General features: G+C 38.7%; 1 protein-coding gene across 1 annotated transcript in view; it reads left to right on the plus strand.

The window, feature by feature from the left end:
• Nucleotides 1-1,802: 1,802 nt before the first annotated feature.
• Nucleotides 1,803-25,582, plus strand: part of LOC127439899 (vacuolar protein sorting-associated protein 37D-like) — a 48,909-nt gene continuing 25,129 nt past the window's right edge. The window contains exons 1-2 of the mRNA XM_051696197.1: nt 1,803-2,081; nt 22,410-22,581. Coding sequence (XP_051552157.1) covers nt 1,959-2,081; nt 22,410-22,581 — 295 coding nt within the window. The 5' untranslated portion in view covers nt 1,803-1,958. The remainder of the gene's footprint in view (nt 2,082-22,409; nt 22,582-25,582) is intronic.

Consider the following 25,582-nt stretch of genomic DNA (forward strand, 5'->3'; position numbering starts at 1 on the left):
GACGGTAATGTCGCAGAATTTTGTCGTCAGAGTTATTGACCAATAGGATCATGCTTACATCTGACGCTTTTCTTATGAATCCTGGGACGTGTAGTTTAGTGCGTAATGTTGAAGATTTTATCATGTCCAGTTTTCAACTTTGCTTTGAAAATGTATTGTTTGGAATTTTTAATTATGATATGTCTCATTGTAAATTAATAGTACTATTTGATTAATCTTTTAATCCTCAGTATACACAAATCTAAGTATTGGAAGACCAAACCACTTTTTTTCCATTTTTAATTTTCAAAACAGAAGTCCAATAATAATGAATATATAAATTGTAAAAATAAGAAGCTTTGAAGTGTGTCAATTTATATACCAATTTTAAGGTGTTTATTTAAAGGGTTAGTTCACCCAAAAATGAAAATTCTCTCATCATTTATTCACCCTCATGTCATCCCAGATGTGTATGACTCTCTTTCTTCTGCAGAACACAAATTAAGATATTTAGAGGAATATTTCAGCTCTGTAGGTCCATACAATGCAAGAGAATGGTGACCAACATTTTAAGTTCTAAAAAGCACATAAAGACAGCATAAAAGTAATCCATTGGTTAAATCCATATCTTCAAAATCGATATGATAGATGTGGGTGAGAAACAGACCAATATGTACACCCTTTTTTACTATAAATTTTCCTCTCTGCCCAGTAGGTGGTGATATGCATGAAGCAAAAACTAAAAGAAGAAAAATGTGAAAGTGGAGATTTATAGTAAAAAATGACTTAAGCTGAGTTCAGAATTGCATACTGCCATACTACTCTTACTTGTTCTGCCATAATCAGATATGGTAGAAGTAGAGTAGTATGGGTATTATGCAATTCTGAATTCATCCTTAAATATTGATCTGTTTCTCACCCACACCTATCATATTGCTTCACAAGACATGGATTAAACCACTGGAGTCATATGGATTACTTTTATGCTGCCTTTATGTGCTTTTTGAAGCTTCAAAAGTCTTATCAACATTCACTTGCATTGTGTGGACCTACAGAGCTGAGATATTCTTCTATATCTTTGTTTGTGTTCTGCAGAAGAAAGAAATTCATACACATCTGGGATGACATGAGGGTGAGTAAATGATGAGAGAATTTAAATTTTTGGGTGAACTATCCCTTTAATGTGTCCCCAGGCTGTCCCTGAGAAGTTTAGGGCGTTATGTAATTTTACAGTACACTTCAGAATGAGAAAGAAATTAAAATGTGGTACACTTTTAAGTACTTCAGTTTTTGGCGATTGTTAAAGAGTGATTACAATGTAAATGGGGGAATCGCACAAAAAAACTCCTATTTTTAAGACTATTACGATTTTGTGTGTGCAATGTGATAAGTATACACTGCATAAATATTTAAAAAAATAATCATCATTATGTCCAGACAGGATGATTCTAATTTCTTCAGTTCAGTACAGTACACTACAGTAGAGTACAGTAGAGTACATGTAATATAATCTAATGAGAGAATCATCACTAACTGATCGTGAGAATTACAAACATTTTCCAGTGAGGAAAATTAGGAGGGAAACTTCCCAATGCATACAGTCTTAATGTTCTTATGAACATTAAGAAATCATCTGTAAATATGATTTTCTTTGTGTAAATTTGTTTTTTTCTTTTGGTTTTTTGGGTCTGGCCTGGACAGGTTTTCATGAGATTCACCGAACAGACAGCACTGTTTTAAAATTCTGTGCGGCCGCTCTTCTGACTGTGACGATGTGCCCCCTTGCGGCGGAAGGAGGAACTGCAGGTTTCTGTAAACGTGTACTGCTGTGGTCTCTGTGCATTGTCTTCTCTGCAATCAGTGGTGCGCCTTCATGCCGACGACAGTTTCTCCAGCACCACTCCCGTGTTCAGCATGAGCAAAATGGAAGTTAATTGCCAGCTAAACGGAGTTGTTTAGTGTGTCTCAGCGGGACAAGAATGTCCCAGAAAAGGGACTTGAACTCTTACCCAGATGGGTACAGGGTCCTCAATACCAGTGAACTACAGGAGCTCCTACAAGATGAAGACAAAATAAATCAGGTCGTGCGACTCAGTGAAAAGGTATTTCTTCGTTTCACAAAAACAATTTAGACATCTGTGGACTGTTTCTTTACATACTTGTCATTCTGTTCTCGGATCAGATGTTGTATTTGGCATTTAAACAAACTGGGGATTGATTTTCATATATACACCACACCATTGCACTGTATGCAGACGTACTACAAAGACTCACAGATCAAATCATGTTTCACACAAACCTTTCTTTGAGAAATGTTCATCAGAGATTGCTTCTCTCTGATAAATTGCATAAAGTTTTGCTTAAAAAGTAAACAACGAAGAGAACTATTATACTAGGCTTCAGTGCTGCTTCACATTTTAATAATAATGTTTCCAGATAGTTCTGCAACATATCATTCGTGCAGTATTGTTTACAGGAACAAATACATATTTTCCACTCGATGCGATAATTATTATTCTTATAGCTCACTGCATTTATGCCTGACAGATTCTGTGGTGGAGGATTGTGTGATGAGTTAAATACATTCAAAGAGATTTGTAACATTGTGTGTTAAATATACACGAATGAATGAAATGCGATATTTCCTGGCTCAACATGTTTATTAAATCGCCCTTTCACAGTGAGGTGCTATCAGAAATGAATGGTGCTCCATTCATGTTCAGCAGAGAAAATCATTTCTCATCTGGGACTGATCCGGTGTCACTTTATACTGGAATAAATGACATTTGAGACTTAAATGGCTGTAGCACCACACCAGATCCTGCAGGACACATAACTGTGTTATTTGAAATGTATGGACAAATATATTTGTACTAGGTCATAAGTACAATTGTAGCCTTAATAAAATGTGATAGAACCTACACAATTTTCCAATAAAATAAAGAATATAGGCTAATGGAATAAATGCAATTTAAGCTGTATTAACGGCTTGCATTCATAACCACAGAATGGCTTTCTGTGATAAAAACAGAAATTAATTTAGACTTACAGTGGTGGTTCTGGCTTACTTGGCAACCCCCTTAATATCAACAATAACAACATGAGAAACAGATCAACATTTTAGTCCTTTTGATAGGCCTACTCTAAATCTCCACTTTCACATCTGAAAGTCACATTTGATGCCTGTTCAGTTTCACTTTCACGTCTGAATGTGGGTAAAGTAAAAAAGGACTTAAATATTGATCTGTTTCTCACCTACATTTATCATAACACTTCTGAAATATGGATTAAACCACTGGAGTCGTATGGATTACTTTTATGCTGCCTTTATGTAATTTTTGGAGCTTGAAAGTTCTGGTCACCATTCATTTGCATTGTATGGACCAACAGAGCTGAGATATTCTTCTAAAAATCTTCCTTCGTGTTCTGCAAAAGAAAGAAAGCCGTGTTTCTGGAATGGCATGAGGGTGCGTAAATGATAAGATAATTAACATTTTTGGGTAAACTGTCCCTTTAATTAAAAATAACTAGACAATGAATATAGAAATGAAGTAACTATATATACAGGGTTGGGAGGGTTACTTTTGAAATGTATTCCACTACAGATGGTTTATGGTTTACAATGTTTTACATCATGTCCTTTCCTAGTATCCTCACACAGATATTATGTGAAAGTTTCTGCCTTTGCGTGGTCATGACATGAGTTGAAAGACTGGAAATAACTTTGCACTGATAAGGCTGGTAAGCGATTCTATCATACCAGTCTCATGATAACACAATATTTAAGAGCTACAGTTATTCTTTCGAAACAGAGAGATAGCATATTTTAAATATTTATTCTAAGTGCTCCATAGGCATCCATTGTAAGTGCTTTACTGTAAATGCTTCTCTCCGTTTTGTTTGCAGACTGCGAGATGAGTCTAAATAATTTTCTTTGTTAATAAACAGCATGCCATATATAGAGATTAAGTTGTCTTCAATCTGAAATATTCCTTTAACAGAGCAGCCGTGCGCCATTAGATAAGTTGACAATCTGCAAATGTGTCTGCAATAGCAGCAGCATATCATACCAACACAAATAACTGCCAATACAGATACATCATACATCAGAAGACACATATTGCATGTCAACATGGTTAACTCTACATAATCTACACATTATATGGTTTATGTGTAAAGTTTTCTCTTTATTAATAGCTATGCATGAGCTATATGATGGGGCCAGAGAGGTCAAACTCCTAACAGCTTGTGATCTGTGAAGCCCATCACAATTCCCATCACAAACAGGTCAATTCATTAACATGCTGAGGTCTCCAAGAGCAACCGCAATGAAAGGGTCGCTATGGTCTAGTGAGCTGGTTACAGTTATTGCTTTTGTATGCATGAGCGTCATTCCCTCGCAAGAGATTATAATGTTTTTTTACTATATGGAACGTGCTCTGTAAAACCAGGGCAGTGTTCTTTTCTATGAAATCCAATGAGACACACTTTATGTGCTTATTAAGATTACAAAGGAGAGGATCGGACTCAGCTTGAATTCATCAATGTTAGGAACTGATCTGTCCAAACAGAAGGTCTTTAGCCATTCACGGTTTATTGACCAAGCCAAACTATCTTGCTCTAAACAGATAGTCTTTCTATTTCAGTAGTTCGTATGTTACTCGCAGGCCGTGATTTGTCAGATTAAATTTAAAATACTCCTCCCGAACCTCTGTTAATTAACTCCATTTCAGTAGTTTGTATGTTAAAGTAATCTTGAATAGAAGAGGTATACTTAGGGTCCGTTTACACGACAACGTTTTCAACTAAAAACGGAAAACTTTTTATGCGTTTTGGCTGTTCGTTTACACGACAACGGTGTTTTGGGGCCTGAAAACGCAAACTTTTGAAAACGGGCTTCAAAGTGCACGTTTTTGAAAATGATGCCGTTATCGTCTCTGTGTAAACATACAAAAACGCGAATTTGTGAAAACGATGACGTCATGCACACGCGTATTACGTGTTCAGTCTATAGGCACGGGCGCGAGACATTCAAAACTACAAAGGCGGACTACAGGACTGTGTTTGTGCTGCTCAAGATTTTGAGTTTATTGACGCTTCTCCAGCAAAGTGTAGATTTACTGCATCACTACTACGACCATCGATCGCCATCTTCATTGTTTGTATTCACCACTCTGTGAAAGAATGCTTATGTGCGCAGGCGCGTAGTGTTTCTTTACAAAGTGACATCGGCAACTACTGGCCTGGCATGCATAATACAGAATTTTAGTCGTTTTCGCGGATCCGTGTGAACGGGGATCGTTTTGACCACGTTGTCGTCTGTACGCGAAACTTTTCAAAAATGCAAAGGAAAAACATTTCCGTTTTTAGTACATCGTTGTCGTGTAAACGTACCCTTATTTGGCTTGCTGTCCATATACTGGAGGGCCCGGAGCTCGAGACTCGACTCAAGTCCTGATTACCCCCAAAAAGGCATTAAGGTGGAAAATCAGTACCATGACAATGGCAGGAAACATTTAGTACAGCAAGCTGGCAGCAGTTCTATATGGTAAATTTGCTTAGCGGATACTTCTGAAAATTTGTTCTCCCCCCCCCCAAAAAGCTATATAGAGGGAGCATTTTATGCATTTTTTTGAAGGTGCATTCTTGTATGATGGCTGGTCGAGGGGGGCTAAACTGCGATTCAAACAGGAGACCAACACTCATCATAGAATTGGATGGGCTCACGGCATTCAAATGGGGAAGGTGAAAACGAGAGTTGGCTCGTGCTGCGTTCGAAAGGGAGGGCTCACACTGCGATTCGAAAGGGAGATTGCTCTAAAGAGAGAGAGGTTTAGCTCACGGCATTCGAACGGATAAGCCCAGCATGCAATCGATCGGGGAAGGTGAGAACGAGGGTTGGCTCACGCTGCGTTCTGAAGGGAGGGCTCACACTGCGATTCGAACGGGAGACTGCTCTAAAGAAAGAGTGGTTTAGCTCGCTGCATTCGAACGGGTAAGCCCAGCATACATTCGAATGTGGGTCCACTCTGTATCCGAACGGAAAAGCCCACTCAGCGCTCCGAAAGGGGGAGCCCGCTATACGTGTGAATTTGGGTTGGCTCAACGGCACATTGGAAAGGGAGGGCTCTTACTGTGATTAGAATTGGAGGACCCTGGTTTAAATATATATATACAGGTGCATCTCAATAAATTAGAATGTCGTGGAAAAGTTCATTTATTTCAGTAATTCAACTCAAATTGTGAAACTCGTGTATTAAATAAATTCAATGCACACAGACTGAAGTAGTTTAAGTCTTTGGTTCTTTTAATTGTGATGATTTTGGCTCACATTTAACAAAAACCCACCAATTCACTATCTCAAAAAATTAGAATATGGTGACATGCCAATCAGCTAATCAACCCAAAACACCTGCAAAGGTTTCCTGAGCCTTCAAAATGGTCTCTCAGTTTGGTTCACTAGGCTACGCAATCATGGGGAAGACTGCTGATCTGACAGTTGTCCAGAAGACAATCATTGACACCCTTCACAAGGAGGGTAAGCCACAAACATTCATTGCCAAAGAAGCTGGCTGTTCACAGAGTGCTGTATCCAAGCATGTTAACAGAAAGTTGAGTGGAAGGAAAAAGTGTGGAAGAAAAAGATGCACAACCAACCGAGAGAACCGCAGCCTTACGATTGTCAAGCAAAATCGATTCAAGAATTTGGGTGAACTTCACAAGGAATGGACTGAGGCTGGGGTCAAGGCATCAAGAGCCACCACACACAGACATGTCAAGGAATTTGGCTACAGTTGTCGTATTCCTCTTGTTAAGCCACTCCTGAAACACAGACAACGTCAGAGGCGTCTTACCTGGGCTAAGGAGAAGAAGAACTGGACTGTTGCCCAGTGTTCCAAAGTCCTCTTTTCAGATGAGAGCAAGTTTTGTATTTCATTTGGAAACCAAGGTCCTAGAGTCTGGAGGAAGGGTGGAGAAGCTCATGGCCCAAGTTGCTTGAAGTCCAGTGTTAAGTTTCCACAGTCTGTGATGATTTGGGGTGCAATGTCATCTGCTGGTGTTGGTCCATTGTGTTTTTTGAAAACCAAAGTCACAGCACCCGTTTACCAAGACATTTTGGAGCACTTCATGCTTCCTTCTGCTGACCAGCTTTTTAAAGATGCTGATTTCATTTTCCAGCAGGATTTGGCACCTGCCCACACTGCCAAAAGCACCAAAAGTTGGTTAAATGACCATGGTGTTGGTGTGCTTGACTGGCCAGCAAACTCACCAGACCTGAACCCCGTAGAGAATCTATGGGGTATTGTCAAGAGGAAAATGAGAAACAAGAGACCAAAAAATGCAGATGAGCTGAAGGCCACTGTCAAAGAAACCTGGGCTTCCATACCACCTCAGCAGTGCCACAAACTGATCACCTCCATGCCATGCCGAATTGAGGCAGTAATTAAAGCAAAAGGAGCCCCTACCAAGTATTGAGTACATATACAGTAAATGAACATACTTTCCAGAAGGCCAACAATTCACTAAAAATGTTTTTTTTATTGGTCTTATGATGTATTCTAATTTTTTGAGATAGTGAATTGGTGGGTTTTTGTTAAATGTGAGCCAAAATCATCACAATTAAAAGAACCAAAGACTTAAACTACTTCAGTCTGTGTGCATTGAATTTATTTAATACACGAGTTTCACAATTTGAGTTGAATTACTGAAATAAATGAACTTTTCCACGACATTCTAATTTATTGAGATGCACCTGTATATATATATATATATATATATATGTATGTGCACGCACACATACACATACATACATGCATACTCATAAACGCATGCACACACACACACACATACGTATCTGCACGCGCACCCTCGCTAAGAAATACACATACGCGCATGTGCATGTAGGATGTAGCAAGACGGTGGCAGGTGGTGACATGAGTGATAGAGATAGGTGGTACAGATAAGGGGATTAGCTGATTAGTGATTGATGAGCTTTCCTGATGTGGAAACAATTAGATCTGATGTAGCTGTGATAGGCATCTGAGGACCAGTGACCGAGAGATTTAATTTGTTGTTCTGATAAACCTTTATTGGGCAGCTGTGGTTGCTGCGCCGATACGGAATGAATGACTGGAATAAAATTTGGCCGGGATGCCAGATTGGAGGAGGACTGATTTAAGGTGATTTTGGAACCAGAATCTTGAAGCTGCATGGTTATTGTCATTGGTGAATAGAAGATCAAGAGGGGACGTAATGTGGGAATATCTGTAAGCGAGAAATTGGTAAGGTTGGATGGGGATGTGCAGGTTGAAAATGTAAATCGAATGCCCCTTTTTAACTTGATCTGTTTTGCTTTGTTTAATGAAAAATCTGATTGTTTTGTTGTCTATGATTTGCAGGTCTGAGAAGGTGGGATGAATGTTGGGTTCAAACTGTGTATTGACAGTGATATCTGAGCAATGCAGAAAGCCAAAGAAGGCTAGGATAAACATAGCGTTGAGTGTGCAAGCTGTGTTTACTTAATGGTATCCAAGGCAGAGGGTTGTTGCGCATTTTGTTAAGATATCGATGGTTAGAGGCATTCTGGTGCCTGAGCATTTAATAAAGAGAGAAATTTGGGGCAGACTTGCCAAATATTGAATATGGAAAAAGGATGCCGTTCAGATAGCCTTTTGTGGTATCTGGTTAAATGCCTTTGAATTGGTTTAGGAATGAAACGGATGGTGAATGGATAATATGCTGTAGTAGAACCATTATTAAGAGCAATATATATAACCCCCCCAAATTGGGTGAAGGAAACACCAAATCGAAGGCTGACAGGAGTGCTAGATCATGGTAACTGCACTGGAACAGTCGGCTTTCGGAGGCAACCTCACGTGAGGGCCTGTGGAAGGTTTGAACGAAGGACCTTTATGCGGCTATAGGGGGCTTGCATCTAATCAGCTGGCTTATGGGTGCGGCCTCGCATTCCCATGTGCTGGGAAATACATCTTAATAAGCAATGTGAAAAAAACTGCATAAAATGATCTGAGAAATAAAGAGCTTTGGCTCTGTGCTCCATACTGAAATGCAGGAGAAATGGACTTGCGATCATTATTGACGGATTTACTTGTGGCCATTCACTCCTTAGGAGTATGACTGCCACCTGCCGTACGATATATATTTTGCGATAGTTTTGTGAGGAGGAAGTACTCCGCTCGATCCCCGGAGAATCAGAGCCCAGGCTTCAGCTGGTGCTGCATGTTCAGCTCCTCCAGCTTTCACACTGGGCTCTTCAAGCTCCAGTGCATTAGGAGTTTTCTCAGGAGTTGCGAGAGAGTGAGAGGAGACAGCTGAAGCACCGCAATTAAGCTAAAAGGAACCACCTGTGCGCTAGAACGGGAATAAAACAATCAGGCACGTGGGAATGAACAGGGACACTTACGATGAAAGGACCTGAGCATGGCCTTATGAAACGGTAGCACTGGTATGTGGTGAAGCAGTGGCCGGTCTTGCGGAGGCAGCCTCGACGCAATTGGATCTTCTTCGGTGAGTAATGGTTAGAAAGGGAGAAAGGCAGAGTAGAAAAAGCACCTACTGCATTAAAGTGGCAGCCACCATATTACGATGTCTGAAAATAGTGAGCTGCTATGGCAGCTTCCATGAATAACGTAATGATTGTGATAAAATGGCTTATCTGATGAGGACGTCAGATGCTTCAAGCAGAGTAATAAGACGTTGCATGGTTCTGTTGTGGATGGGCGGGGCCAATGCCGGAAAGACTGTCATGTCAGGAGAATTGTCACAGGAAGCAGGTAAGCAGTGGCTTATATACTCCTACTCGCAGGCCGTGATTTGTCAGATTAAAATTAACATGCTCCTCCCGAACCTCTGTTAATAAACTCCATATTGTGCTTGCGCTGCATGCTCAATGTGTGTAGACTTCATTAATCATCTGGCTTCACATGTTTGCTATTTTCTGTTGCTTTCTGTATGAAATCTGGGGGGGCCTGGGTAGCTCAGTGGTAAAGACACTGATTATCACTCCTGGAGTTCACTAGTTCGAATCCCAGGGCATGCTGAATGACTCCAGCCAGGTCTCCAAATTGGCCCGGTTGCTAGGGAGGGAGAGTCACATGGGGTAACCTCCTCGTGGTCGCTATAATGTGGTTCGTTCTCAGTGGGGTGTGTGGTGAGTTGAGCGTGGATGCCACGGTGGATGGCGTGAAGCCTCCACACGTGCTATATCTCTGTGGCAACGTGCTCAACAAGCCACGTGATAAGATGCGCGGGTTGATGTTCTCAGATGCGGAGGCAGCTGGGATTCGTAATTCTGGAATTACTATGTGACCACAAGGACTTAGAAAGCATTGGGAATTGGGCATTCCAAATTGGGTGAAAAAGGGTAACCCCCCCCCCCTTATTTTATTAATGAATGTTACTGGTATTGTTGTTAACAATACATCCATGTTTCATACATAAAATTTTTTTTACCTCAAAACTTGCTCTTCCTGTGATATGACTGACTCTCTACTGCCAAAACAAAAACAAATCAAAAACTTATTTTGTTGCTGTGTATAATGGGGCGAAGACTACCCTCTCTCACCTTTCTGTTCACTTCAATCCATCTTTAACTCACAAAAAAAAAAAAAAAAAACTCTCTCTTATTAATAATGCTGCGTATTGCCAATTTTCTTCACAATAAGAAATGCACAGTGACACATATATATTGTGATTTATGTTATAATCTAGCTGCATTAAGCGTCCACGCTTGAGGGATGAGCGTCGCTGCGACAGAGTGTGCCTCAGCCTGGTGCAGTTTCAATCTCTCCCCCTTAGATCAGGACACTGTAAGTGTCTCACTGTAACCCAGATTTTTGCTTTTTTTAAAGAAAAGGAGGAACGAGTCGAAATACATTTTTGTGGTAATCAACATTATACCACAAATGCTGTCGATTGAGCTTCACTTGTATTGAAGCCGGAATATTCCTTTAAGTTAGTTTTAATTTAAATTGTTGTCATTTTTTTTGTAAAAGCAAAATTCTGTGTTACAGTGAGGCACTTAGATTGGAAATGAACGGGCCAATCCGTAAGCGTTAAAATACTCACTGTTTCAAAAGTATAGCTACAAAACATAAACAATATGATTGTTAACATGATTTTAGTGTAATAAAATCGCTTAGTTGTCTTTTCTATGGAAAGTTATAGCCAATTTTACAACTTCATTGCCATGACAACGTTACGTCGTAAAAACAATGATTTAAACAACTTTACCGCTCAAATAATGTGTTTTTATAAAATTTGAAGTTTCACATTTCTGTCTTTAAACCCTCCAAAAATTGTCCCCATTCACTTCCATTGTAAGTGCCTCACTGTAACCTCAATTTTTTCTTTTTTTTTCTTTATAAAAGGAGGGACGTGTCAAAATAATTCTTTTGTGGTAATCAACATTATGCCACTAAAGATGCTGTTGTTTGAGCTTAACTTGCATTGAACCTGGAATATTCTTTTAATGTTTTTTCCTTTGGTGCTCCGCATAACAAAGAAATTCAAACAGGTTTGGAACAACATGAGGATGAGTCAATTATGACAGCATTTTCATTTTTGGATGAAATATTCCTTTACGGTATTTTCAAGGTTGTGACTGTAAGTAATCTATTTGTCATATTTGTTTTATGACCATTATATCATCCAGACCACATGGTCTCCAGAGGATCTACATCTGCACAGTGTATAAACAGACAAACAGGCAGCAGCAAGCGGAAATGGATAGTCTGTGTCAGTTCCTGTTTAGGGAAAATGTGAGCCATTTCAAATGTTCTCTGTATGTCGGGGGGTTTTACTTTTGCATTTAACAGTGGGAGAGAGGGGAAATAGGCAAAGAACAGAGATACTGAAGATTCTAAACATGGGCCGTCTTTTTGTGAGGGTGCCATAGCTGTGCTCTCTGCCTTCAGAATGCTCAGTATCCGACCACAAGTTGTGAAAGACAAGCACACCAGCAGGCGCTGGACTTGGACGTTTATTGGCTCTGGATGACTTATGACGCATGCAGCAGACTCAGCAGTATGGAATACTAAAGTCTAGAGAGAGATAGAGAGAGCAGCAGGACTGTTTCCAATGTTCCTCTTTAATGTGCCCAAGTAGCCAAAAGATTGATCAGAGCGTTGTTTGGCGTATGTGTCTTGCCTCTGCCATTATGGTATGCGACGCCACATCCTCTCCAAGACAAGTCATGTCCTTTCCAAATGCACAGATGAATTGTGTGGAAGGTGACAGAGTGCATCATGTTTTAATCTGTGGACGATTTGGTTGAAAAGAGATAAAAAATTTCCAAAACTATAGCGGAACTGTTCCAAAATCTGGTGAGCTGCCCACCTAGATAGCATTTTAAGGAAAAGGCTACCCTGCTGAAAAGAGCATAAACCAGTATGGCTGGTTTGATTGCAGGCCTAACTGCTGGATCGGTATAGCCATGATGCTCATCAACTGGTCTACTGGCAAAAATGCTGGCCTACCTGCATGGTCCTTCAGATGAAGTTGGTTAAGCTAGTTAAAAAGCCTAGTGGGGACACCAGCATCAAAAACACAACATATTCTGATGGCCAAAAATGCTGGACTTTTCAATTGGGTGTTCCAAGTTAGCAAAGATAACTTCCAACATCTAAAGCAACATTGCATGTATCCTTCACAAGTAAAGTAATCTAAGAATGCATTGTGTCGATCTCAATGATAAAAGTAATCTAAGATAGTGGACAAGTTATAATGAATGTTGATTATAAATGCACTTATTAGGAGTGTCAATTGATTAAATATTTTAATCAAATTAATTACGTGATGTGCTTGTCAAATAAGTGGCTATTTATTGTTCCTTGTATTTCCATATCATTGAACTTTTGTGTATTATTGGCATACTCTTAACAGCAATCCATTTTGCAATTGAGTTTGTCAATCTCTAACAGGACGTTCTGAGTTCTGTCTGCATCAGACATACACTTTTTGAGCATCTCACTTGGGTTGCATCGCGTCATACTGGTTTTCAGCATCTTGCACCCTAAATGGCACGTTTTTTTTTTTTTTTTTGGACGCTATGTCAAGGTCTTAAGATCCCTGCATTCTGTTGTGGTTTGTCCAGCTGTCGTTGAGTGCAGTGGTGCATCGTAATAGCCAGAGGGGAACTGGCTCCCCCAGCTAAGCCTGGCTTCTTATGGAGTTTTGTGTTCCTTACCACATTCACTTAGGATTGCTCACTGACTGGGCCATAAAGTCAGTAATTTGTAAGGTATGATTTTCAATCGTGTTATTCATTTAAACTGCACAATGAGGACTTTAAGACATCACAGCATTATTTCCTGTTACAACATAATTTTCTGTGTAACTGCTTTGAAACAACATGTGTTTGAAAAGCACTAAACAAATAAAAATGACTTGACTTGACTACTTCCTGCCCCGTCTTTACTGATCTCGTTGGTTTGATGAGGCAACATGCCTCAACATGCCAGTACAACCATAAGCTGAGGCTGCACAGACTGCCCCCTACTGACCCGTATTTGCAAAGACATCAAGGTGGTACTTCAAGCTTGAATTGCTCCGATGGTTGGAGAATTCCTTTACGGAATTTATATATGGTTAGGGGGCATGATTAATTGCATAAACGTGTTATTTTTCATATAAGAAATCTCACTAAATTGACGCGTTAAATCAACTGCCCTAGCACATATATTCCATTTAATACCAAAAAGTATAAATACAAATAATTAAATCTAATTGCAAATAGACTATTTTACTTAATATACAGTATGTGCTATGAATATGTATTTACTGTATATGCCTAACAGCTGAGCACCATGCTAATGTCAAACTCTATTGCAATCAATCATGAGTCAAGTCTCCGATGTGCTTCACATAAGCTCCACTGATTGTGTGCTGCCTATGTAGAGCGTTCCAAATCAGTCACTTATGTGGTTCCATTTCGGACTCTGCTTTAGAAGGAATCTGCCTATGTAGACGACAAAGCAGCTCTCTAGGTTTTGGAACTATTGTTTTACTGAAAGTATGAAAGAAATCGGGGGCCTGGGTAGCTCAGCAAGTAAAGACGCTGACTACCACACCTGGAGTCACAAGTTCGAATCCAGGGCGTGCTGAGTGAATCCAGTCAGGCTTCCTAAGCAACCAATTGGCCCGGTTGCTAGGGTGAGTAGAGTCACATTGGGTTAACCTTCTCGTGGTCGCTATAATGTGGTTCTTGCTCTCGGTGGGGCATGTGGTGAGTTGTGCGTAGATGCCGCGGAGAATAGCGTGAGCCTCCACACGCGCTAGGTCTCCGTGGTAACGCACTCAACAAGCCACGTGATAAGATGCGTGGATTGACGGTCTCATATGTGGAGGCAACTGAGATTCATCATCCACCACCCAGATTGAGGCGAGTCACTACGCCACCATGAGGACCTATAGTGCATTGGGAATTGGGCATTCCAAATTGGGGAGAAAAAAAAAAGAATGAAGGAAAGAAATCAACATCCAAAATGAAACAAGTATTCAAATAAAGACCCTAATTAAAGGGCTCTTGGACAAAAAGGAGTTTAAAGCTGTCATTGTCGTATTTTAATTATTATTATTATTATTATTATTATTTTGTAATGCACCAGAAATCTTGCATGTCGCCTAGCTAAACGTTAACATTTATGCATATTTTTACACAACAGGTTTTGGGATATGCTGCTCCTATTTAGAATGCATGATAAATATTCATGTATAGGCTTACATTTGCCTTTTTCTAAAAAATGACATGAATACAGAGTCTTGCTGAGCAGTCATAATTGTTAAGCGGAGCATCAGGGTAAGTGTAATTTCTGGGTGCTGAGTGAAAACGGATTAGATCTGTAGCATTTACATTTAGTCATTTAACAGATGCCTTTATCCAAAGAGGCTTACAAATGAGGAACAAAAACAACTGAGTTCTCAAAGTAGCTGGATTAGTATAGATGCTAGTGCAAAAGAAAGAGACAGAGAAGGATTTTTTTTTGTTTTGTTTTTTTGTAGAAGAATAAAGGAGAACTCTGTATCCGCCAAAGCCACACTTCGGATTTGAAAATACAGTATATAGCAAGCCATATCTAATTCATTACCCAAATAATTTATCATCGTGTCAGGATCTCTGCAGTCATTTGAACTTATTTCAAGGCCGTAACCATTTCCTGAACATTGGTGGAAACCAAACCATTTTGGGGTGGGGGGGTCATGGATGTTGAGATCACAAATATAATTGTTCTCTTTGGTCCTTTGAAATATTAAAGCCTCTGAATGCAATAATTTTCTGTGTGAAGGCCTTAAATGTGATAAAGGCCCAAAATTGTATAATTTTTGGTTTTAAAAGATAAAAGTTACTGTCTACATTGCTAGAAATTTGCCTGTTTTAGTCATCTTTATTTTTTGTGCTGAATCTTTAGTCATCTTTAAACTGACATGACTGTGACAGCTGGCTAGCAAAAATTAAATACACAAAATTATTTACTGCCCTCATTGTGTTTTTTTTCCCAGTAGAATCTTAACACAATATTTTCTTCAATAACCTGAACGCTGCTCTTTTCCATACAAAAACAGTTCATATTGAGCACTACTGTCAAGGTCCATAGAAAACAAAAATCATTATTAATATATCATAAAAGTAGTCCATACAGCACAAAGCTGTTGTGTGGCCTCAGAAATCTTGGAATATAATGAACGAGTCATATGGACTACTGTTATGATGTCTTTATACTGAACCTTTAATAATGCTTTATAGTATTTGTCCTTTTGTTCACAAACTGTTATTCTATGGAATAGAGCTGCTTAAAATATCTATTTTTATGTTCCAAGAAAAAGTAACAGCATATGGGTTTTGACTAACATGATGGTGAGTAAAAGTACATTTTCCATTTTTAGGTGAACTACTCCTTTAACTGGTGGTCTCTTTTAAAAAAAAAAAAAAGACTCTTAGGAGATGCTGTACAAAATTCTGAATTAATTAAAGACATAAAAAAGATCTTTAGAAAATCGTAAATTGATTTTATATTATTACCTAATAATATTTGCATTAAAAATATATGACACTGTGCTGGCCTCAACCTAAAAACTCAACTGAGGCCACAAGTCACAGGTCTTACCATGTTCTAGTGAAAACGCTCTACTTTGTGTTATAGATCATTTATAGATCAAGACAATATTAAGTGAATTTTCTAAAAAGTTCCTTCAAAAGCTTCCCAGATAACCACATTAATTCTATTCCTTTAGAATATACACACATTCACTCTTTGTCTTGTGCCTGATATGCTGAAAACTGCTCCGTTAATGTTTTAATATTTAAATTAAGAATGACATACGAATCACGTACTGTACATTACTGTATTACTGTAATTTACTGTAGGTCTGTACAACATTTCAGTCATAAAACTGTGGTCAAATATTGCATGTTTAGTTATTTACTGACATCTTACATGACACAAGCACTCTTAACCTGAACTGCTGACACTGATGCGCACCGCTGGAATAAACCACAAGATTCTCACCTAGTCCCACCTTCATCGATTTGATTGGCTTTCTCATATGACATTGATGAGCGGTGTTAGACTACTGAGCACACTAAACATTGTAACTTTTTAAACCATTATGTTATTCCTGCAACAACTTAATGACAATAAGACAATAATGACAAGTGGTGCATAATGAACTGCAGCAGAACATCAACAAGGATATCAATTATTGGGGGGACAATCTGGCCATTTCTGATTATTGGAGGGGACTTGTCCCCTTCAGTGTATATTGTGGTTACGGCCTTGCCTCATTTATTGGACGACAACATCTGTATCATCTTTAAATTGATTCAGAAACATTAAGTTATTCTTTGGATAGATAGTGGGCTCTGTGTTTGCTGTGAAACCATGGAAACGCAGGGGGAAGAGATCTGTTCTTCAGAGTGTGCTGTGCTGTTCTGCAGTAATGTAAAACAGTTTATGAGAGCTGAGAGCTTGTCATCCTCGACACAGTCCAATCTTAAAACACGTAACTATAATGTTTTAGTTTGTAGTGTAAGTTAACAACGTGATTTACCCAAATGTTCTTGGAACATCCTTTTCTATGCTGCGTTCAATTTCTCCTGGGAAGTTTGTACTTTCGAGATCAGAAGTCGTAATTATGAAGAGATGTTTGTTTAAGTGATTTTAGTCGGAAAGAATGGACTTGTTTTGCAATTTCATATTTCTTTCTCTCTTTGCCACTTACTGACAAAGTCAATAAGCTTTTTGGCACCAATGTGACAAAATGAAGAGGAAAGCCATTTCATAGGCGTGTAATTGATGCTTTTTCTATCTGTTTTATAATTTTTGAGCAGCCACATATAGTGATGGGAAATGTTGCTCAAATCCATCTTATTATAAGTCTTATTTTCCTGCAAGCTTTATCGCTATTCTTCATCAGCAGTACAAAAATGCACACAAACAGAACTGTACAATGAGTCCAAATTTACAAGTAAATTTGAATTATGACCAGTACCTATTTGCTTACGCCTTGATTCTTTAATTGACACGGCCCCAACTCAAAGGAAATTGCGCTCATCTCGTAAATCCGATCATTTCAACCATTAGTCCTGGCACAATGTTCAAACTAAAATTTCTATAGCCCTGAAATCAGAGGGAAATAATAGGTTGACAAGAATTTTGTTCAAACCACTAACACCAAAACCAGAATCAAAGGGTATTTTCCCAAACCTAGTGAGCTGCCATGCTGTCTCCTGTCTTCTATGGGAGCATCCTAACTCAATTGGAGCCTCATAAGACACTGATTTGGAATAAGGGTGGGTAAAAATATTGTTTTTATGATTAATCGTGATCTTCATTTGAAAGATCTCGATCTCGATTCTTAAATCCCAAGATCGATCTTTCCCTCAATGTGCAACCCTCCACTACAATGAGAGGAAATCACTCACATTTTCAACCAAATTTCACACTATGCAACTAAAGTGAATATATTTGGGGAGTTTAGAAGTACATGTAAAGATGAGGACGCTCAAGACTACATGTAAAACCTTAACTAATGTGACATTAAAATTTGTTATCAATGACTTTATGCCTCATTCTATGAATAGAACTCCAAGATTAGTAAAAGAAGCTGTTTTAACCACTCAGTGATGATTTAAAGTAATACATATGCAGTAGATAATGTGTAATTTGTAATGTTTACCTTTTGCATTCATGGCGCTAATGCGCTATACGTGGCCATAATATGCAGCGATTGCACTATGTTATTGTAATTTACGATGACACTGGTCTTGTACTATGTAAAATGGGTGTAAAAGAGTGTTAATGGGTAGAATACACACAAAAGAATGACGATAAGAGAGGTATATCCCACTATGGGCAGATGTGTGAATGGTTTTCACTCCAGAATGCACATGAGTGAAGCAGCATATAAAAAAAGAGTTAATGGGCACTTTGATTCCTTTTGTAGACTAATTCAACAAAAAATATGATGACATGTTCTTGGAAAATGTCTCTATGCGAATGATCGTACAGATAAAGGTCAATTTGCACCAGCTCGTTAAAAACTCTGAATGCCGGTGTGTTCATATTGACTGATCTTAACTGACTGAATGGGAATTAGCTGTTGGCCTCAAAGTAGGAGGAGCTTCAGGTCACACTTACCGATGACGTTGACCAATGCCAGTAAGGTGTTAAGCAGCCGGTAAGAGGGTTTTTTCTGGAAGTTCACCCTGGCAAGCTGTTACAAACCACCAAACCACAGAAACAAACTCAAAAACGCCTTCTTTTTGGCCAGATGTTGTTCTAAATTACGTCACACCCTTTCGTTTTTTTGTAGGAAGTGTGCAGGGGCATTTAGTTTACATTAATGCCCAAGTTAATTGTGGCAAGGTTGAGAATGCAATGCATACTTTAATTGTGTTATGAAATGCATTCTGACATGTTTCTGAAAATGCAGCAACACGTAAGATCGAGTTTGCGTAGCTAGAAGCGTCAACGATAACATACCTATGTAGAGTATGTTTTCTGGGCTTTAGCCTGACCCTAAACCTAACCCTAAAATCTGATTTGTTGATAGCAATGTTGCTTCAGGACCAACCAGGATGTTAATCCAGTAACATATCCTACTTGGGTAGATGACTTAAGCATTAGTTAAACTAGGCTATATTTCTGTGATTTGATGGGCAATGTGCATTTTCTTTCATGTGGCTGCAAAAATTCCTCAGTAAAATGTGTGTTCTGCATTACACTGTGACAACATGGAGTTCCATCCAGTGTGCTTGCGTCTTAAGCTTCACTGCTCCATTCATCATGCAGATAGTGATGCGTGTAATTTGCAATCACTTAGTATTCTGCGATCAGAAAAACTGCATGACATTTCTCGTCTGCGTTTGATGAGGGATTAGTTCTGCATATTTATGTATCACTTACATGTAATATTGCATTAATTAGAAAATGATTATCTGGTCTTTAAGTGCTGTGCTATTTTGAAAGATTCGTCTCCACGGCCTGATATGCTGTCATCGTCCATTCTATCTCAAAGGCATGTTGTGCAAACCGCATGTAAAACAGCAATTATGTCGAGAGTTGAAAAAAAGCAATTGACCTTAAAAGTTTGAGGTTTGAAGTAATTTCCCAATGAAAAGAACCTCAAATAACCTTATCTATCAAATAACCTCTCTGATCACACATGCTCTTTTGAGATATTATAAGCAGCTCAAGTATTCCTGTTTCATCGTAGATGGTGGCTTGATCAAAGGGGACTGCTGTTCTCACATTCCCCTCAGCCGAATAGATTCCGTATTGGATGTGCCACCAGTGGGAATATCACCACCATGTTTGGAGGTCCTGGGCAGCAATAAAAAAAAGGCAGAATTCTCATATTATTTGAGTGAATAAATCATTAATCCTCTTATATGCTCAGCTAAGCACAGTCAGGCTTCCTAATTTTACCCAAGTTTTGAAATGCATAAAACTGGCAGTTAATATTCCTTGCAGCAACAGAAAAAGAAAACCCTCGCTCGGCCTCAATTACAGTGAAAGTCGGGGTCTGTGGTTTCAACTGATGTCTGGGACTTTGAGGCACTTTGCGAATGCTTTCCATGAGGACGTTGGTTTGGACGTGTCTATGCTTTTCCCTCAGTGGTTAGAGTTATCCAGTGGTCTCAGGCCGTGTCATCTAGGACAGTCAAACCGAATGTTGGAGATGGGTCATGATGGTCAACTAGCTATCCAACAGCTTGTATAGTATGAACATCCCAGACAAACGTCTTTGGTTTGTCAACCTTTTAAAAACGCTTTTGTTTCATTCTATTGTCTTGTTTTGGAATGTAAGCTCGCTTTTTATGTAAATGCTTCTTAAAGGGATAGTTCTCCCTAAAAGTTTTATTCTCTCATCATTTACTCACCCTCATGCCATCCAGATGTTTATGACTTTCTTTCTTCTGTAGAACACAAACGAAGATTTTTAGAAGAATATCTCAGCTCTGTAGGTCCATACAGTGCAAGTGAATGGGTACCAACATTTTGAAGATGTAACACTGTAAATCCTAAAGCGATAGTAAAAACGATTTCAACAACTTTACAGCTCAAATAATACACAAATTTTAACAATTAAAATTTTAACAATTAAAAAGTGCTTTAATAAAATTATAAGCTTCACATTTCTGCCTTTAACCCTACAAAACTTGGGCCCATTCACTTCCATTGTAAGTGCCTCACTGTAACCTCGATTTTTGTTTTTTGTTTTTAAAAGAAAAGTTATTCATATATATATATATATATATTTGGTAATTAACATAATGCCACAAATGCTTTTGATTGAGCTTAACTTGTGTTGTACCAGGAATATTCCTTTAAGACAGATTAGGCGACTAGTCATTCAGGAAACCCACCGACTAGTCGATTTAAAAAAACATATACATATTTGTACAGTACATCCCTACCGGATGATGGCCCTTTGTTTAAAGGACACGTGGATGGATTTGTCCAACAGCCATGCAGGCAGGATTATTTCATCATGGGACCTCGTTTTATTGTAATTAGGCAGACTGAGGCGGTTAGTTAATCAAGCACTGGCTCCACTGCAGCTCCAGGCTATGTCCCCTTTTTTAACACGCACGCACACACACACACACACACAGCAAATTAGTGGAATAAATCTCCTTTGCTTTCATCTGGAAACCTTCAACTGGCATTTATAGAAATATAAATGAATGTTACACAGAATGAAATTGTGATGAGTCTCCTCCGAGATACTCTCTATCTTTGTATGATGTTTTTATGTGTCTATTATTTTTGTCTGAAATTACTTGTGGTTTGATCTCAATGCTGAAGCTCTTCTGTCTCCGTCATGAATTGGGCCTTGAGCTGCACTCCTAAAATGTGAACTAAACTGAATCTAAGGCTACATTGCCACACACAGTTGCAAAATACTGTTGTCAGTCCTGTTTGGAGTGTTTGGAGCTGGATACGATTCACACAGTTTGGTTATATTGAGAGCATGTTTGTATTTTTAGTGCAACTTTGTATAGAAAAAAAACAATTGAAAAACAGCACAGAAGAATGCAAAAACGTGTTTGGTATGAACGCCCCCCTAAGAGGACTGACAACCGCGTTCTGCTGCATTCTGTGAATGTAACCTGTGTTGATTAAATCTAATACTTAGTCATAGACCAGATATGGACCCATTCCCAAACCATACCCAACCCACTCTGTTCTCATGAAACACAAGAAGCTTTTCAATACACATATTAGTTCAAGTAATCAGTCACATTGATATAAAGCTGGAAGCTATTCTTTTCTCTTTCTTAGTTTCCTTATAATCTCTCTTGCCTCATGGATTCTATGCCTGGTGTAAAAGTTTAGCCTCATATGATCCATCAGGAATTTTAATGTATTGAGTTGCATTATTCACACTCAGTCTGTACGGCTCACAATTCATGAATTAGAATAAGAGTTCTCAGTGTTCATTCTTTCCTGCCTCTAGTGGTTTGACCTTGATGCCTGGTTTGAGGAGCTGCATTCAGAAATCAAAAGTTTGCTTGCACCTAATAAAAACCCAGAGTGGTGAAACAAGCATTCCTCAACATACGGTACATACTGTATGAGTGAATCAATAATAAGAAAGAAAGAAAAAGTTTGAGAATCTAAGATACAGAAGTGAATAACAAAGTATGTTAGAAGTGGACTTAAAGAGTTAGTGCAGCCAAAAATGAAAATTCTCTTGTCATTTACTAGAATATTTTCATCAGTGTTTTGCAATGGCATTTGTAAAGATAATCATCTCTATTCTGTCGGGTGCTGTAATTCTCCTAACTCATCTCCCTTCCACCTCTGATCTTTGTGTCCAGGCTTTGAATTTGATTTCTGAATTGACTTCAGCTTTGTTGCTTTCTTTTCTTGAGCTGTTGTGAATAACTGGGCATTTGTGTTCAGTTCCAGGAGCTACAGCTGGACAGGGAAACCTTGTTAGTGACCAATCGGAGTCTTGCAGAAAAAAGCCTGTCACGCCGCCCGCACCTTCAGAATGGCAAGCTCCAGTTGGCTGCAAAGTACGAGAAGCTCGCAAAGCTGTCCACTGCCTGCAGGGAAAAGCAAAGCCGACTTGGTGAGTGGAGGTTTACCCTGAAGCATTTTAACAGTGGGCCTAGTGCGAGTGATGCTGTGAATGCTAATTAAACCAAGATGAAACGTGGCTGCCAGTTTTTTTTTTTGTTGGTTTTTTTTCACACATGGATCATCACTCTCATGGTTTGCAAATACCCATTCTTCTGTGGAACACTATATAATTACAACAAGTACAGTAATTACTAGGTACTAACCCCAACCCTAACCTTAACCCAGATTAAGGACAAGTAGTTGCCTAATATTACTCAATACTTTCTTGGGTAAGTACATTGTAAGTATACTGAAATGTACTGTAAAATAAAGTGCAACCAATATTATGATGTGTGTTAGTTCCTACAATGCAAGTCAATGGGGTACAAAACTTTCATGCTCCAAAAAGGACATATTGCCAGCATAAAGGTAATCCATATAATTTGAGTGGTTTAATCCATGTCTTCTGAAGAAATATGATCAGTTTTGGTTGAGAAACAGACCAAAATGTAACTCCTTTTTCACTATAAATCTTTACATCTGCAGTCTCCTTGGCACTTCCATGATTCATGATTGGATAACACCTCCTTCGCACTAGACAACTGATGAAAGTTGACAAGCTTGAAAGTTTTGGATGCAGTCGCCAAAATAACCGCCATATGCTTGCTTAGACTTCAGTTTGTTGACTAAAATCTGTAAAATGTAAACTGACTACTTTTCTATGATGTATCATCTATCATTAACCAAAGTTTGCATTACATCCAGTACAGTATAGATTAGATATACAGCACACCTCCCTTTTGATCATAAACATGAACATTGACATATGTCAGTGGTGATATTGTACTTCTCCAGCAGATATACAGTAAACCCTTCATTCTGAGTTAAAAAAGCTGATAAGTTGAATAATTACACATTGTATTTATTTGAATGTAAATACAGAATCGTGGTTTATATTTCAAAAGATTTTTATTTCAGAATATAAATGTCCGGCAAGCAGAAAACATTTGTGAAAAATCCCAGAGACTTCCACTGGAAATGTCCCCTCACATATCTAGGGACCAAGATAACATAGAGACTTGGGGATGGTCTCTTATAACTTGAGCTAATAAGAAACTATTTAGCAACCATCTAGCAACACCATGGTAACTTCTGAAAACATCCTGACTTTGCACAAAAGTAGTCATATAAGCATCTTAAAAATGTAATACAACTTATTTTACTTTTACATTTATTAATTATTGTGGAAAATCCAATAATACAAGATAAAAATTAGATTTTGACTGTTTTTAACTCTTAAACGGGTCAGAAATGACCCAAAAATAACAGGAGGTTAAACATCGATCGTAGCGCATTCATGCAGCTTTTTTCCACCAAAATGATTTTTTTTTTAATTGATTTTATTTTGGTGCAGGTTTTATTTATCTTTGCGCCTTTTTTCTCTCTTTTTGAAAATATTTGGTGGCCAAAATGTTGGGTGCATCCCTAGTTGTCATATTAACTGGGCCATGGTATAGGAAACCCAATAAGAGTTAATTAGCTTTACCTGCTTTGCATTGTCTAACTACATGGGTGCCATTTAAAATGTTTGCACTACAAGATATGAGCACATCTTAAATGTGTCAAATCAAAATGTCTTCCAGGGCAAAAAAATCATTTTGAGCTCCTCCACAGATTAAAGTGATATTAGACACGTTATTTTAAGCGTGTCACTAATCCCTGATGAGATGGCACACATATATATAGTTGGCTGTTTTGGGTTGTTGACTGAGCTGTTTAAGAATAGCGTTTGGACACTCCTGTCGTGGACTTCTGGTGGTAATATTTCAATATCACCAGGCAACATTGTTCCATAATAACACACCCTGATGTCCGGAGATCCTCAATTATTCAACGCAACAGCAGTTGACTGGTGACTGACCTATGTCTGGATTGTTGGTCCGTTCAGCGATCGCGATCACTCCAGAGCAGGTTTACCCTCCATCACCCCCCTCGCCAGGGTGGAGCGGAGCAATCATGTCCCAAAGGGTAGTCAGGGGCTACGAGGTCCCCACCTGGCTCCCCCACCTCTTTTCAACACCGGCCAGGAATAACTGGCCTCATCTGGAACAGACCTACTTAAGGTGCTCGGGTTTCACTTCCCAAACAGTTCCTCATGGGTTTGATGGCAGTTGTTTTCCTTTTTTTGCTTTGCGTGGCCAGAATAAGAGAAATATTATTGTGTTCTTCCACGTCTGCCTGTCTTGGCTGAAAACTCAGCTTGAAAGTTTCTCACACTCCATCTTCTTTATTGGCCTGCTGACATCGCATGTCGATTATCAGCTTGTAGAGCCGAGAGCTTGAGGTTTAGAAATCGGTTGTTTATTATTGTTTTCTGATATATTTAAAGGTTTCAGAGTCCATAATAATGTGGTAAGGATTTGAACACTGACAGAAATGTTTAAATAGTCAAGGTATTCTGAATGTTTATTAAACTAAAGAAAATGAATTTCGAAGAAGATAACTCATCCCTCAGTTTGTAAAAACAAATAAAAATTGTTTATAGTAATTCACTAAGAGTGGAAGTGTATGGGGCAGTTGTATTGGAGGGTCTAAAAGCAGAAATGTGAAGTTCGTATTTTGTTCAAGCACTTATTTAGTAATTCTCTGTCGTTTGAGCTGTGAAGTTATCTAAATGATCTTTTTTAAGTTGGACTACTTTCCTAGGTGGATGGACGTCTTGTTAATGGGTTACAGAAGTAGTTCTTGTGAGCTAAGTTTTTTCCAGATTTATGGTGCTTCCATGCAAAATACTATGCGCAAGTTAGCAGGTTTACTGGCTTTACAAGGTCATGACAAGAATCACGATTGGATAACTTATAGCAAGGTTGTTATGAGATTCTAGCACACTAGTCTCACTTTAACACGTAAAAGTTTTGTAATATGTGTTAAATAGCTGTACTTCGAAAACAATGTCATAATTGTGCGTTTAACTTTTTTTTTTTCCTGGTACTATACAATTGTATTCCGGT

This window comes from Myxocyprinus asiaticus, chromosome 4, assembly GCF_019703515.2.
Source record: "Myxocyprinus asiaticus isolate MX2 ecotype Aquarium Trade chromosome 4, UBuf_Myxa_2, whole genome shotgun sequence".
In the NCBI taxonomy this organism is placed as follows: domain Eukaryota; kingdom Metazoa; phylum Chordata; class Actinopteri; order Cypriniformes; family Catostomidae; genus Myxocyprinus; species Myxocyprinus asiaticus.